This window comes from Mustela erminea, chromosome 1, assembly GCF_009829155.1.
Source record: "Mustela erminea isolate mMusErm1 chromosome 1, mMusErm1.Pri, whole genome shotgun sequence".
NCBI classification, from domain to species: Eukaryota; Metazoa; Chordata; class Mammalia; order Carnivora; family Mustelidae; genus Mustela; species Mustela erminea.
The window spans coordinates 151,621,102-151,637,700 of record NC_045614.1 but is presented as its reverse complement, the minus strand read 5'-3'; the positions used below and the strand labels follow the sequence as shown (position 1 = coordinate 151,637,700).

Below are 16,599 nucleotides of genomic sequence, written 5' to 3'. Positions count from 1 at the left end.
AACCTGTTAAGTAAGAAAAGACTATTTTCAAGGCAGTGGAAATTTAGATATTGTATTTGTGTGACACTTTAAAACTTCTTCAATTATACTATTTTCTTTCTACCAAAAGTAAAGCATACATGAGCATCTCAAACTCCATGTTAAAACTATGATTCAAGAGTAATCATTTCAACAGAAAAATAAAAAGACATTTTATCTCAGTAAGAGTCTTTAATAGTCGATAACTTAAATAACATTACAGATTAATTCAGATATAAATACTTAAAAATTAGCTAGTAACGAATAAATACCAAAACTAATACAAGAAATTATCAACATTTACTAACATGCTAACACTAGAAAATATAAGATCACTTCAGTTGGCAGAAATAAATTCAGTTCAAGGCAATACTTGTTATGAAACACTAAATGTTTCATATACTTATCTCTTATGTACTTGATAATGTGTCAACTTCTAGGTTAGATCAATTAAGTTACATTTTTCAGCAAAAATACTGAACTCCAAAAATGAGTATGTGTTCAATTCCTCTATTAAAAAGGCTTTCTAACATATGGACCCAATTTTATCATTTTCCAAATGCTTAACCAATTGTCAAAACAAATTTGTTTGCTCTAATTATTGGAAATATAATTTTTATCATATTCTAAATGTCCATATACATAAAGGTCTATACTTGAACTTTCTTTCTCACTGATCTATTTATTCATGCACCAGAATCACACTGTTAAAATTATAAAGGCTCTAGAGTATATTACTGTCTAGTAGGGATACTAAACCCTCATAGTTAGTTGCTTCCCCCCCCAAGAGTTGTCTTAGCAATTATTATGTTTATTTTTCCATATGAATATTAGTATGAACTTTTTTTTTTTTTTAAAGATTTTATTTATTTATTTGACAGAGAGAGATCACAAGTAGGCAGAGAGGCAGGCAGAGAGAGAGGAGGAAGCAGGCTCCCCGCTGAGCAGAGAGCCCGATGCGGGGCTCGATCCCAGGACCCTGAGATCATGACCTGAGCCGAAGGCAGCGGCCCAACCCGCTGAGCCACCCAGGCGCCCCAGTATGAACTTTTGTAGTTAAAAAAAAGAAGCCATTTCTTGGCATCCTTTGGGATAGCATTAAATTTATAAAATTATCTAGAGAAAACGGAAACATTTGTAATACCTAAGAACCTACCAGATAAATATGGGATGCTTTCCATTTGTTTAAATCTACTACATTTTTGTGTCCTTCAGGAATGTTTCAAGGTTTTTCTTTATTGGTTTATACATTTCTCATTATGCTTGTTCCTTTATTATCTTTTTCTGTACTATTATAAGTTGGATTTTCCAACAGATCTTCTACCTGGTTATTGCTTGTTAGATGAAAATTATTTTTTATATGTTGACTTTATATCTTTCTATCTTAGTAAATTAGTTATCTGAGTTAGTTTTATTGATAATTCCCTAGTTTTCCAAGTATATTAGCCTCTCTGCCAATAAAAATTCTTTTACAGGGGCATGGAGTGGCTCAGCTGGGTTCAGGGTCCTGGGATCAAGCCCCACATCAGGCTCCCTACTCAGCGGGGAGTCTGCTTTTCCCTCGTCCCCTCCCCTGCTCATTCTCTCCCTCTCTTTTAAAAATAAATTAATAAATTATCTTTAAAAGAATTCTTTTACAAAATTTGTTTGCTCTAATTATTGGAAATATAATTTTTATCATATCCTAAATGTCCATATACATAAATGTCCATATACATATACATTTTTCCCAATTCTTTATGACTCTGACTTTTTTTTTTTTAAGATTTTATTTATTTATTTGACAGGCAGAGATTATAAGTAGGCAGAGAGGCAGGCAGAGAGAGAGAGAAGGAAGCAGGCTCCCCACTGAGCAGAGAGCCTGACGTGGGGCTCGATCCCAGGACCCTGGGATCATGACCTGAGCCGAAGGCAGAGACTAACCCACTGAGCCACCCAGGCGCCCCCTGACTTCTTATTCTTATCTAAAGTCATTGGGTGATACTTTCAGCTCAATATTAAATTACGGTGGAGATAATGAGTAAGCTTGCTTTAGTGGGAATACATCTTATTTTCTCATTAAGTATGTGTACGTATGTGTGCACGAATACAAATATATACATACACATGTATGTATTAAGATAGTATCCACCAATTCTTATTTTCTTGGGTGTTTTTATCTGAAATGGATGTTACAGTTTATCAAAGGCTTTTTCAGCATCTATGGAAATAACGGTATGACTTTTCTCCTTAGACATATGAATATAGTGAATTATATTAACGAACTACAAAATAAGAACCATCCTTGCAATCCTGGAATAAATTATAGTTGGTCATGGGGTATTATTATTTTCTTATGTGAAACTGAATTGTTTGATAATATTTCACTTTGAATTTTTTGTATCAGTATTTTTAAGTGGATAATGAAATTTAATTTTACTGTATTGTGCTATCTTCATGGAGTTTAGTGAACACTGTTACATAATATTCCTCAGAAAAAAACTGGATGTTTTCCTTCATTTACTATGTTCCAAAATAATTTAAAACAGCATTTGGACTAACTGGTTTTTTGAAGATTTGGTAAAAATCCCCCTGTGCAACCACTGGGCCTGGTGCTTTCCTCTAGAGGTAATTCTTTTATAATATTCTCTAATTCTTCTATAGAAACTAGTCTTTCTACTGTAGTCAATATTGATAAACTATATTTTCCAGGGAAAATATCCAAGTTTGCAAATATATTTGCACAGAAGGGTACAAAGTGGTTTGCCATTTTAAAAAATATTTCCTGGGGCGCCTGGGTGGTTCAGTGGGTTGGGCCTCTGCCTTCAACTCAAGTCATATCTCAGGGTTCTGGGATAGAGCCCTGCATCAGGCCCTCCGCTCAGCAGAGAGCCTGCTTCCCCTGCCCCTCCGCCCGCCGCCTCTCTGCCTACTTGTGATCTGACAAATAAATAAATAAAATCTTAAAAAATAAAAATAAAAAGTATTTCCTTTGTTTCAATGGTTATTTCTGTCTTGCCATTTCCTATTTACAAATTTGTGCTTTTTGTTCTTCATTAGGTTAGATATTTATCTATTTTGCTAGTGCTTTCCAAAGAACTAAAATTTTTATTAGTTTTTTGTTCTCTATATCATTAAATTTATATTTTAATTTTTTTAAGATTTTATTTATTTATTCATGATTGACACGGAGAGAGAGAAGCAGAGGTAGAACGAGGCTCCCCACTGAGCAGGGAGCCTGATATAAGACTTGATCCCAGGACCCTGGGATCATGACTTGAGTGAAGGCAGATGCTTAACCATCTGAGCCACCCAGGAGCCCTCCACTTTTATTTTTTATTACTTTCTTCCTGTGCTGACTTCTCTTAAATAGGTTTGTTGAAATTTAATTCACATACTATAAATTCCCTCTATTAAAGTATACAAATCAGTATTTAGTATATCTACAAGGCGTAATACAAGCACAACCATTACTTCTAATTCCAGAACATTTTTTGGAGATTGATTTATTGATTTTAGAGAGAGAGAAAGGACAGAGAGAGCATGCAGGTGGGGTGGGGGAGGAAAAGAGGAGGGTCAGCAGGAGAGAGAATCCTGAAGCTGACTCCCCACTGAACTGAGAGGCTCACTCCCAGGACTTTGAGATCATGACCTGAGCTGAAATCAAGAGTTAGCCGCTCAACCCACTGAGCCACCCAGGCACCCCATTCCAGAATATTTTTATCACCCAAAAAGGTAACTGTACTTAACAGTGGTCAATCCCTATTTCTCCCATCCTCCCAGCCACAGGAAACCACTATCTACCTTCTGTCTCCATGGAGTTGCTCATTCAGTAGAATCTGTATCTATATCTGTATCTATCTATATATATGTTGTATCTTCTTTGTGAATTTTGCATGTTCTTCATGAATTAAGGCTGGCTTTTACCATTACAAAGTGACCTTTTTATGTCATATTAAGTGCTTTTTGGTTTCAAATCTTTATTATCTAGTAGCAGAATGAGAATTGCTGTTTTCTTATTATTTCAACTTATTGGTTATAAATTTGCTCACCTCTTTATTTTTAGCATTTCTAAATTATCCTTTTTAGATGTATGTCCTGTATATAGCAAAGAATTTGTTCTTGCATTGTAAGTCAAATTACTAATTTTTTTTCTTTTAAGGTCTTTCACATTTATTAACATGACTGATATCCTTAGCCTCAATCCTGTCATTTTTATTTTTACAACACTGTATGTATTATAATTACTGTATTTTTTCTCTTTTGCTTTAAAAATTAATTTATTTTAGTATGGGAGAAATTGATACTTTTGTTCTAAAGGTATCCTCTATACTAACACCTTTTTTAATGTTTCCAGTCCTTTTTTCTTACTTACCTTCTATAACTGCTACCAGTTTGAAATGTATTTTGACTCCCAGTTTTTGCTGATGCAACAATTACTGAGCTTATTTTATTTATGTCTCATTGTTTCTCTTCTCCCATTAAAAAATTACATTATTTCTACTTTATTAGAATATATAACATTCATATATTATTCTTCCATCTTTGTTCCCACTGTTGGTCTAGTCTTAGATCTATAATTATATATGAACAGTAACCATCAGGTCCTTTTGCCAAAGTCTCCCCAGTCTTCTCTTGATTACCTAAAGCTGTTCTCTAATGTGTCTCATAGGAAGATTTGCTTATACAAACAGTATACCTTCAACTCTTACATGTTTACAATTGTGTTTCTCCCTACCTGTGTTAGTCTAAGGATAGCTTGACACATTCTTTACTCATAACTTATGCCCATACTTTATGCTTGACATTTTAAAAAATGCTGCTACCCTCTCAGCCTACTGTGTTGAGAAGTCTGATACTAACCTACTTTTCTTACTCCTCTAAGGATTTTTAAATATGTACTTCTTTATGTAGGTCCTGAAATTTTCTTATTATTAAAGTCTAAGGTATTTATCAGACTTGACTAGTCTGGGGTCAGTTTTCTCAGGTACACAGTTGGGTCCTTTCAACATGCAGATTTAGACCTTTTCCTTTCAGAAATTTTTTTTTACAGTTTTAAATATTAATGCCACTCTAACAAAAAAATACTAATTCCATTCTTTTGTTTTATTTTTCTTCTTCAGAAACTCTAGTGTATGTGAAATCTGCCAACCTTCCATTTCAACCACTTCTTTGATCCTATTCACTCCTTTTTTAAACTTTATTTTAATTCTCTTGGTAATTTTTCTGCCTTTCCTCAGGGCTCCTTACTAAATTTTTAGCCACATATATCCTCTCTTGTGGTCCTTATAATTTAATCTTCATTTCTTAAGTTTCTTTTCTGAATTCAATCATCTCTTATGTCCCATCTTTCTGGTTTTTGTCCATTTCCCTTGCTTTTTAAATTTTGCATTTAATTTTCTTTTCATATTTGTAAATGACTGCTTGAAATATTTAATTCCGGCTGTAGTGTTAAGTCTGGTTTTCTTCTGCTTTATGGTTAGGGTTGGGGGAGGACTTGACATCAACCAAAAGATTTGATTTTCAATTTTTGTCTTAAAAAACCTTGTATGTATAGAATATACATATTTTTATTTATACTTTAGACCCTCTATATTAGCTGTATGCAGTAACAGTAAGGGTTTTTAAAAAAATTATTTTTATTAACATACAATGTATTATTTGCCCCATGGGTACAGCTCTGTGAATCACCAGGCTTAAACATTTCACAGTACCCACCATAGCACATACCCTCCCCAATGTCCATCACCCAGCCACCCGTCCCTCTCACCCCGGCCAGCAGCACTCAGTTTGTTTTGTGAGATTAAGAGTCTCTTATGGTTTGTCTCCCTCCCAATCCCATCTAAGAGTAAGGGTTTTACAGTGGCTTGCAAGATTCCTATTTCATGAGTACTTTCTTCTGTCAGCCTAGTGAAAGTTTTTTTCATGAGTAGCTTCTGGGGAAGGAAAGTAGAGGGAGAATCTGGCACATCTTTGATCTTGTAGATTTCTTTTTATTTCTACAGGAATCTTAAAACTCTCTTACTTTCTTCTTTCTGTTTACAATTAAGTACCCAAAGAATGTCCCTATCCTCCTATTCTTTCAGTTCTCCCCAGACATAATGATTTTCAGAGATGACAACCTTAGGATCTACACACTTTAAAGTACCTCCCTTGTAGCCAGAGCTCTGATATACCACATCCTGACCTACTTTTTGAGTTGGACAATCTTTGTTGGTGAATTTTTCTTTGCCTCATTATCCTTGGCTCCTCCACTCCACTCTCCTCTTTTTCATATAGTCTTTTCAGAATCTAAATGCTCTTAAAATAAATTTGTGATATGAGCTCCAGATAGCTCTGCTGCTTACAGGTAATCTGAAGTTAATAGTATTCTCAGCCTCACAGTTATGCTGAAGGTATGTTATGTGTGGATTTATCTGCTCTCCTTGTTGCTCTTTACATTTTGGAGGGTATGCAGAGATTGAGATTTAGGCATCCAACATTATCCTAGTATAACTTGGAGTAATACTTGCTATAATAATAGCAGCTTTATTTTCAATGGGCTCATTCTCAGATTTGTAATCATTAGCAAATATGTCTTTTTATTAGAATACTGCATTGGCAGCAAAGTTTACTTTGTCCTCAATACCTGTCCTACTGGGATTTTACCACAGAGATTCACTTCAACCTGAGTAGTATCAATTTTCAGAAAGAGATTATATGGTTGCTCAGTTTGATCTATAGACTGATTTTTCTGACACAGAAATAAAAATTTCCTGCTATATCCACTGACCTTAGGTGTCATTTATAGCCTTCAAAACTGTATATCCCTCCTTAAAAGTAAGGAGTATAAACTTATTTCTTTAATGTCAATGATCCTCTGGGGGCTACCCATTAGAAGAGGGCTTCTGCAGGGTCAGTCCATGAAAAGAGTCATGTATCTAAGGCTACAGTAGCCCTTATCTTATTAAATGTCTCATCACCTTTTACAGTTTACTTTGTTACTACATTATAACCAATTATTTATTTAGCCAATTACACCAAAACTTCAGATCTAATTATTTTTTTAAGATTTTATTTATTTTGGTCAGAGAGCAAGCACAAGTAGGCAGAGTGGTAGGCAGAGGCAGAGAGAGAAGCAGGCTCCTCACCGAGCAAGAAGCCGAACGCGGGACTCGATCCCTGACCCAAAGATCATGACCCAAGCCGAAGGCAGCAGCACAACCAACTGAGCCACCCAGATCTAATTATTTCAAACACCTTCTTTCAATGTACTCCTAAAGTATCTTTTCCTTTCCCTCTGGTTAAGATCTGAACTTTTAAAAGAGTATCTTTTGCATTTGTTCTTTCACAGATCTCACAGCATTCACTACAAAGACTTTGACTTCTAACCCTGTTTTCTTAAATCAGTTTCTTGCTCTCATATCGCTATAGGTTCAGTCATCTTCTTGAGCTGCAATATCCAATATCATAGCCACTATCTACGTGAAGCTATTTAAATTTGAACAAAATGAAATAAAATTAAATACCTAGTTCTTTAATCACACATCTTTTTTTTTTTTTTAAAGATTTTATTTATTTATCAGAGAGAGAGAGGGGGAGAGAGCGAGCACAGGCAGGCAGAGGCAGAGGGAGAAGCAGGCTCCCTGCTGAGCAAGGAGCCCGATGTGGGACTCGATCCCAGGACGCTGGGATCATGACCTGAGACAAAGGCAGCTGGTTAACCAACTGAGCCACCCAGGCATCCCTTTAATCACACATCTTAAGTGCTCATGAGAGCCACACGTGGCTAGCAGTTACGACTGGACAGTGCAGATAAAGAACATTTCCATATTCAAAGAATATTGTTTTGGACAGTGCTATTCTAGAACTTAACTGAATTGCTTTCAACACTGATGTTACCTTCTCGTCATACTTCGCAAAAACAAAAACATTTCCTTCTCTCTTTTTGTGTAGGTGTTTTAGGCCATTACCTGTGCGGAAATAGCTGGGAACACATGTGTCTCTGGATGTCTTTTCTTATTTTCCCTGCCTCCTTCCGAGCCATTATCTTTAGTTTTCTTCTTACTAACTTTTAAATTTATCCATCTATAAATTGATTCTAAAGTAAATTAAAACTTACTTTAAAATATCCTAAAATATCTGTGGCCATTACATCTTATTCTGACTCTATCTGACCTTCAAGACTCCTACAAGTACATTTTCTACTCTGCCTAGCTAATCTGTTAGCACTGGTGCTCTACGTTGAAGGAAGGCTTGTCAGGGTTATTACCAGATGTGTGATTTTTCTTTTGGGACACAGGTAGCAAAAGTTGGGCAGCTGTGGCTTTTCCCTAAGAATATAAGCAATCTCTTTAAGTTCTCAGATTAAATTGGGTCATAATCATGTCATCTGCTTAGAAATAACCTAACCTAGGACATCTCGAGGCCAAGAGGAGAGATCCTATGCTATTCATAAATCCCTATATTAATATAGAAAGCTAGAAGCCCTCTAAGTTACCTAAAATCCAGGTAGAGATTTGTTTGGGGCAAGGAGTAAGCACATAGTTTCAGTGAAGTAGTGCAGGGCATGAAATGAGGCTGTAAGATTGATAATGTAGACTTAGACTTAGGAGAGCATAAAACTTACACTTAAGGAGATTCAAGGCTCCCCACTTGTGGTAGGACCATCTCCACATTGGCTGCTACCCACACTGGTTCTACAAGTTCACTGATTCATCATGTGATATGCATGATAACCATCATATATATCTTTTGTCCTAAATAAGTGCTTTCTTCTATTGTGAAAACAAACATAACCTGGTTTTGCAAAGCCCCTAACTCATGAGGGGACTTTAGGCTTTCACATCCTATCATATAAGTTCTTGGCATGCAAAAACAAATATCTCCGGTAATTTTTTTCTGTTTTACAGCTTTATAGTGATCAAGTTATTTTAAATACCAGTTCTCACTGTCATCAAAGTTAGAACTAATCTACAGTATGTTGCCAAAGAAAAGAAAAAGTTCACTGCCATCATGAAAAGTAAACTTAAAAATTTAGTTTCATTAAAACCAAAAGTTAATTCAGTCAAAATGTAAAATGGCAAAATTACTGAGATATTATATGATAGGTTTCTATAGGAAATTATACAAGAAGACACATGGACTGCTGCCATTGTACACATACAACCTTATTTAGGAATATGCAATAACCAAAAACAAAATGGTCAAATAATGACCCTTCAAAATAATAACAAAAAACTCTGCACATCCCTGGTATTCAGCCTCAAAGAGTATTTCATGGATTAGTGATTCTAGTCAGGTCTGATAATCTCGGTAAAACAAAAATTACTTCTTTCACTAAATCTACTGAATCTCAAGAAAATATGGCAAAAAGTGACAACCTGGCACTTTTCTTTAAACTAAACTTAAAGCATTCAAATTTCTTTAACATCTTACTTTCCTGTACTTTTAATTATATCATAGGAACTTAGTGTACCTGATTTTTATACAAAGTTTCCTTCAGACTTGTAAGAGCATGAATACGAACATCTACATTTTCATGTTGAACTGCTTTCATGGACAGTTGAAGAGTTGTCTGAAGATCTGTACTCTCTGAGGTCTCCTATATACAGAACAAAGAGATACACACCATGTTGGTTAATGATTTCAGAAACCATTTCAGAAAGTCTGGATTCCCTACAGAGTTACCATTAAAGCAGTAAACTATACCTCAATTAAAAGCAGCGTAAAAAAATAATTTCTGGGCACCTGGGTGGCTCAGTGGCTTAAGTGTCTGCCTTTGGCTTAGGTCATGACCCCAGGATCCTGGGATCGAGTCCCATATCTGGTTCCCTGCTCAACCAGAAGTCGGCTTCCTCTTCTGCCCCTCCTCCCTACTCATGCTAAACTTGTGCTCTCTCTCGCAAAAATACATACATAAAATCTTCAAAAAATAATTTCCATTTCTTCCTTCATATAACATATGTTATTTTTAGTAATTCTTGCAGAAGGGATTTCATTCTAAATTTTTTTTTAAGATTTTGTTTATTTTTTTGACAGAGAGACACATAGCAAGAGAGGGAACACAAGTAAGAGGAGTGGGAGGGAGAGAAGCAGACTCCCCGTTGAGCAGGAAGCCCAATGCAGGGCTCTATGCCAGGACCCTAGGATCATTACCTGAGTCGAAGGCAGACACTTAACTACTGAGCCACCCAAGTGCCCCTCATTCTAAAATCTTTGGACCTGAAGAAAAATTTTATTCCGATCAAATAAAGAATCTACTTATCTGAAAAAAATCCTTCTTAGTTAGAAATAACAAGTTTCCCTTAACTTACAAAGAACTATATAATAGCCTTGAACCAAATCTAGATTATACAAATGAGTAATTCATTCCTTATTTGATTACTTATGACTATAATGAGTTATCCAATAAAAGAGAAAATAAAGACCTCAGGACCAATCTTGGGGTCTGCAGTAAATATTTCTGCTATTCTGACCCAAGATCAGGTATTCCACTTTCTGTCCTAGAATTCTATGGATTCACTATTAACACCTTCATAATTTTGGAGAATTCACTGAACTTCAAGATGATGGAACTACAGGTTATTCCCCTTCTAAAGCTCAGGAGTCAGTAAGATTTTACAATTTCATACCATTGTTTGTAGCACAACATAACTAGAATTCTCCAGCAGCTTTTCTGGGCATGAAGCTATGGTAGCTTTTTCTTTGGGGGACTACAAGTAGGGACATATTGACCTAGGAGGTAAGGTCACAAGTATTGTATTTTTTGCTCTCTGTTCTACATAATGTAATAAAATGTTTATCTAAGGGCTAAACTTCCTTCTAAAAAAATCATAGTTTGTGATAGGGCTATCTAATTGCCAAAATTAGCCACTGGAACAGGACTATATTATCCTTAGATCTAATTCTAAAGAATCTATGTTCAAAGTATTGGAATTTGGGAACAGTTTTGTATCAGTGATCTCCTAAGACATAAACAAAAAATTAAATACCTTTCTGTATTCCTGTAGAACTGCTTTTATCTTTTTTAATTCTGGATGATCAGGTAAAAAATATATTTCATGAAGAAAATCTTGTACAGCATCCCTGATAGTTAAGTGGAAGAAAAAGAATTATTTGCAAAGAACACGAGTACTAAAAAAAAATAAAGCAGAAGCTGAAACGAAGGCCAATTTAGTTCACACTTAAAAGTGCTAGTGGGGACACCTGGTGGGCTAAGTTGGTAGGGCATGTGACTCTTTATCTCTAGGTGGTGAGTTTGAGCCCCACACTGCGGGCAGAGATTTTAAAGCTAATATTTAAAAAAAATGCTAGAGATGCCTGGGTGGCTCAGTTGGCTAAGTGTCTGACTCCTGATTTCAGGTCATGATCTCAGAGTCATGAGAGGGAGCCTAATGGGGCTGTGTTCAGTGTGAAGTCAGCTTGGGATTCTCTCTCCCCCATCATTCTGCCCCTCCCCCCACGCTCTCTCTCCCAAATAAATTATTTAAAAAAGTGCTAGTGGATTAATGATCTTTCCTAACAATGGCAAATAATCACATCTAAGAAAATCACCCTATTGTAGTATTTACATTGGTGGCCCTGAATAAAACTGTATTTCTTTGTATAGATATGCATATATAGTCACTTCCTCTTCATTTTGGGCGAGGTATGTGACTTGCTTTAGCACACAGAATGTGGGAGAGGAAAATGCTGTGCCAATTCAGGCCTAAGTGTCAAAAACGTCCGGCAGCTTCTGATTTGTGCTCTTCAGAGTCCTAAATCACCACATAAGACGTCTGGCCACCAACATGGACAGGCTACATGAAAACAGTGAGGCTCCAAGACTACATGGAAAGAGACAGAAACCCAGCCAAGTCTACCTGCTGGCTGACTGCAGCCATACTAGTGACCAAAGAATCTACCAGCTGAACCCAGTCCAGACTGCAAAATTATAAGTAAATAAAAATGCTATAATTTTAAGACACTAGATTTTGGAGTGTTTCACAGTGTAGTGATACATAGCCAAACCCAATCTTAAAACACAAATTCTCCTTAAAAATTTTAGAGAAATAGATATAAATAATTCTTATGGAGGCTACTCTAATAATACCTAAATCCCCAAAAAGTATTTCTAAATTCTAGTCTTCATTCATCTATGTAACAAGTATGAGTAAAGCAACTCTCATGTGCCATCATGTGCTAGACACCGGTGATGTAATAATAAAGGAAGTTGAAAGAATTTATTCAGGGAGTTTAAGATCTTCTAACTTGCACTAAATGAAAGAGAATTTTTTAATATGAAAAGGTAGAAAATTAATTGCTGTAAATAAAAAGCACAGATAACACTATTTACATAATGCCAAGAAAGTATCTAAAAAAGTCATCTAGATCAGTGGTTATGTTGTTCTATTATACTCAAATTATCCAAAATAAAAGTATTTTAACTGAAAAAAAAAAAACAATAAAAAAAACCCTTACATTAACCTTTTTTTCTGTACTTTCTCCCTCCTTAGACAGTTATTGAAAATGATTAATGGGAATAGCAGTAATACGTGTATAAACAGGTAAATAAGTAGTACTTAAACCCTAAATTCTCAGAAGCAAAGGTATATATATAACAGTAAGTGTAAACACAGAAACAATTTCAAAATGTATAGAAACACATTCCAGGCTAAAAGCAACCAGGGTAAAATACAAAAATGGAAGGGAGTAACGTATGTTCTTCCAAAAGCAATCCAAGTAAGCTAGAGCACAGTCTGTTTTGGAAAATCTTGAGGAAAGATTTAAAGAAGTTAAAAGTGACCAAATTTTGGAAAGACTTAAGAGTCAAGATAAGCAATTTGAAATTCATTAGTTAGTAATTAGGAGAATCATAGACGGCCTCCATATGCTATAGTAATACTGATAAAAGATATGCTTGTATTTTTTTTTAAAGATTTTGTTTATTTTATTTTATTTTTTTTAAAGATTTTATTTATTTATTTGACAGACAGAAATCACAAGTAGACAGAGAGGCAGGCAGAGAGAGAGAGAGGGAAGCAGGCTCCCTGCTGAGGAGAGAGCCCGATGCGGGCCTCGATCCCAGGACCCTGAGATCATGACCTGAGCCGAAGGCAGCGGCTTAACCCACTGAGCCACCCAGGTGCCCCAGATTTTGTTTATTTTTTTGACAGAGATCATAAGTAGGCAGAAAGACAGGCAGAGAGAGAGAAGGAAACAGACTCTCTGCAGAGCAGAGAGCCCCACGAGGGGCTCGATCCCAGGATCCTGGGATCATGACCTGAGCTGAAGGCAGAGGCTTCAACCCACTGAGCCACCCAGGTGCCCCAAGAGATGCTTTTAAATATGAACAATAAGAAATGTGATAAAAGCCTAAAGGAAGGGAGGCTGGCTAAAAGGCTAATGCAATGAAGTAATGAGAGTTTCAATTAAGGTAAGCTATAGAAAGTAGGTGAACATACCTCCTAACCTTTCTCATGTTATTCAACTACCTGCCTTTTAAGTGTGAAAGGAAAGGTAAAGGGGGGCCTGGGTGACTCAACTGGTTGGACGTCTGCTTTGGTTCTGGTCAAGATCCCGAGTACCGGGATAGAGCCCTGCTTCCGGCTCCCTGCTCAGTGGGGAGTCTGGTTCTTCCTCTGCCCCTCACCCTGCTCGTGCTCTATCAAATAAATAGGAAAAAAAAAAAAAAAAAAGGAAAGGTAAATTTAGCCTTACTTTTTTCAAAACTGATGAAAAATAATTCTGAGTTGCTGATCTAAATGTTTTAAATATAATTATTATGGGTCAATGTCACAACTGAAATAACATTAGTTTAATCTATATTGGCTAATCTGTATTGGCTTAAGCATGATGTACTCTAAATTAAAAAGAACGTGAACAATTCCACCTTACCAGCAGTAATTCCAATACTATGAGACATAAGTATACAGTAATAAAATGTTGGTACTTTACTATCAATTTCAGTTACAATAAATACCTGTTTTCAATTATGAGGTAGTGAAATATAGCTGCAGTTTCTTCAGGCTGGATGTGTATGAGAGGTAACAAAGCTACTATCACGTGACTGAGAAGGGAACCAAGATAAGCATGATCCAGGCAACGAACAAAGCAATCCCAAGCTCTATATGAAAAAAACAAGTAAGTTAAAAGTCACATTGTTCTGTAAAGCCCATCAATGAGTTATTAGCTGGGCAAACAACAATATATACAAATAATGAGATTTGTATATATTGTAAAAATATATACAAGGCAGCTGTAAAAACAGAATAAAGGTCAGTATTCTATCTGTAAATAGAGTGATCACTCATGTATTAAGTCAAAAAAAGCACGGTAAAAAACAGGTTATAATATGTTACCTTTCGAAGCAAAATTAATACAAATAAGCATGTACGTATGTGTGTGCATTTGTTTATATATATACATATATATATATTTACATCCTGCATGTTTATACTTTTAAAACAGAGAGAATTACACGAAAATTAAGAAAAATAGATATAGTTAGAAAGAAAACCAGATTCACAAATTTGAATTTCAAACAATGTTTATGTTTTACATGAATTTAAAAGATTTTATTTATTTATTTGAGAGAGAGACAGAGAGAGTGAGAGAGAGCAGTACTGGATAGAAGGGCAAAGGGAGAAGCAAACTCCCCACTGAGAAGGGAGCCAAACATGGCACTCAATCTCAGGATCCTGAGATCATGACCTGAGCTGAAGGAAGATGCTTAACCAACTGAGCCACCCAGGCATCCTGCATGTTTATACTTTTAAAACAGAGAGAATTATATGAAAATTAAGAAAAATAGATATAGTTAGAAAGAAAACTAGATTCACAAATTTGAATTTCAAACAATGTTTATGTTTTACATGAATTTAAAATTAAAGAGGGAAAAAGCAACCTCTAAATATTTTAAACAAACTAGGGGCACCTAGATGGCTCAGTCAGTTAAGTGTCTGAATTCAATTCAGGCTCTGGGATCAAGCCTGGCTCTACACTCAGTGGGAAGTCGGCGTGCCACCTTCCTGCCCTCCCCACTTCCCTGCTTGTTCTCTCTCTCTCTCTCAAATAATAAATGAATCTCTTTATTTTAAAAAAAAAATTTTAAACGAACTGAAACAACTGAACATAACTGAGTATCAAGTTGGTGGCACATGTACATAGAAAAGAATTACTTCACATGACTTTAAAATGTATTATTCTGACACTCCATCTCTAATAAGTACAGTCTAAGGACAAAAAACACCTCTGAAAAAAACAAAAATACATAAGTAAATAAATACATAAAACAAAAAAAGGACTTTCAAGGAGCTTAAAATGCATTTACTAATCTGTTAGAAGTAATACTAAAATTATATTAACTAAAATTAGAAATCCTACAAACCAAAATCTCAGTGGCCTGAAAGAAGTGTGGGGAAAGGTTTTAAGGAGTGAATCCGTTTGTAAGAGATTGTATTTAACGGGCCAAACCACCAAATTTGTGACTTGTGCATGTCATTTGAATTCTGATCCAAACAAACCAACATCTTTGGGAAAAAGATCTTTGAGACAATTGGGGAAATCCAAATAAGGACTGAGGTTTAGACAGTATTAAGAAATTCCCATTAATTCTAAGTATAATAATTCATGATATTTGTATTTTTAAAAATGCCTTATCCACTAGGTAAATCTGAGGTATTTATAAGTGCAATGATACTGGGGTTTTCTCTAAAACATTCCAACTAACAATAAAATAAGTGATGGTGATCAGATTAAGTAAGATTAGCAATGCTGATTAGCTGTTGAGGTTGGAAAATAGGTATGTAGGGGTTCATTATACTATTTTATTTTCCAGTATCTTAAAAGATTTCATACTAGTATGTCTTTCAAGAAGTAAACATATTCCCTTTCAATACAAATATCCTTTCCATCTTAATTATTTACAGTCTGAATCCCTCAAAGAGATAGGAATTCAAGTTAGTGCTACTGGGAAATGCAAAAGTTCTAATGAACTTAGGCAGTCATTTACCTGCAACACAATTCAGGAAAATCATCCTTGAATCTCAGGCCAGTTCTTAGCGTGGTCATCATCTTCACCCTCACAGAACTGACATGTTTTGGTCCCATCAACTTCATCAAAGACATCAAACTGTTCAAAGCCTATAAAGTAAGTAGGGCTTTAAAATAAAGCCTATAAACAAGTAGGCAGGAGCAGATGAGCCCTAAGGACAAGATCCCACTCACATCTCAGAGTAGTACTATTCTCTAGCAATACAATGTCTAAATGTTGGCCAGTTCATTTTGTCCAAATTCTTATGTAAGAATTACGAATTTAAAAAATGTAAGCTGAGTTCTGGTGTGTTTTTTTTCTTGTGAGGGTAATTTGTTATTTTTGTCCTGGCAGTCCTCTAGAAGAGTAATTTCCAAATTTATTAAGAATATAATACTTATTATTTAATTTTCTTCATATTCATCCCAAACTACTATGTAGCTGCATGTATTTTTTTTTTTCTAATGGTACTCATTTCAAGATGCTCTAAGTTTAGTAAAACAAACAAATTTAGGAAAACAAAACTGATGACATACCCGGAAAATTACATACACATTTTATTGTGGAACACAGAATCAGACTTCTATCACAGCTCCAGGTTCTAAGGA

General features: G+C 35.4%; 1 protein-coding gene across 3 annotated transcripts in view; it reads right to left on the bottom strand.

Annotated features, from left to right (window-relative positions):
* ATR (ATR serine/threonine kinase) overlaps positions 1 to 16,599 on the bottom strand; it is a 96,549-nt gene that overhangs the window by 50,495 nt on the left and 29,455 nt on the right. For all 3 annotated transcript variants that reach the window (XR_004286735.1, XM_032346879.1, XM_032346887.1), the window contains 4 exons: positions 15,971 to 16,101; positions 13,940 to 14,083; positions 10,971 to 11,064; positions 9,455 to 9,580 (listed from right to left, as the gene is read on the bottom strand). Coding sequence is in view for 2 of the 3 variants with exons in the window: in XM_032346879.1 (XP_032202770.1) it covers positions 9,455 to 9,580; positions 10,971 to 11,064; positions 13,940 to 14,083; positions 15,971 to 16,101 (495 nt within the window). In the remaining variant the exon portion in view is untranslated. The remainder of the gene's footprint in view (positions 1 to 9,454; positions 9,581 to 10,970; positions 11,065 to 13,939; positions 14,084 to 15,970; positions 16,102 to 16,599) is intronic.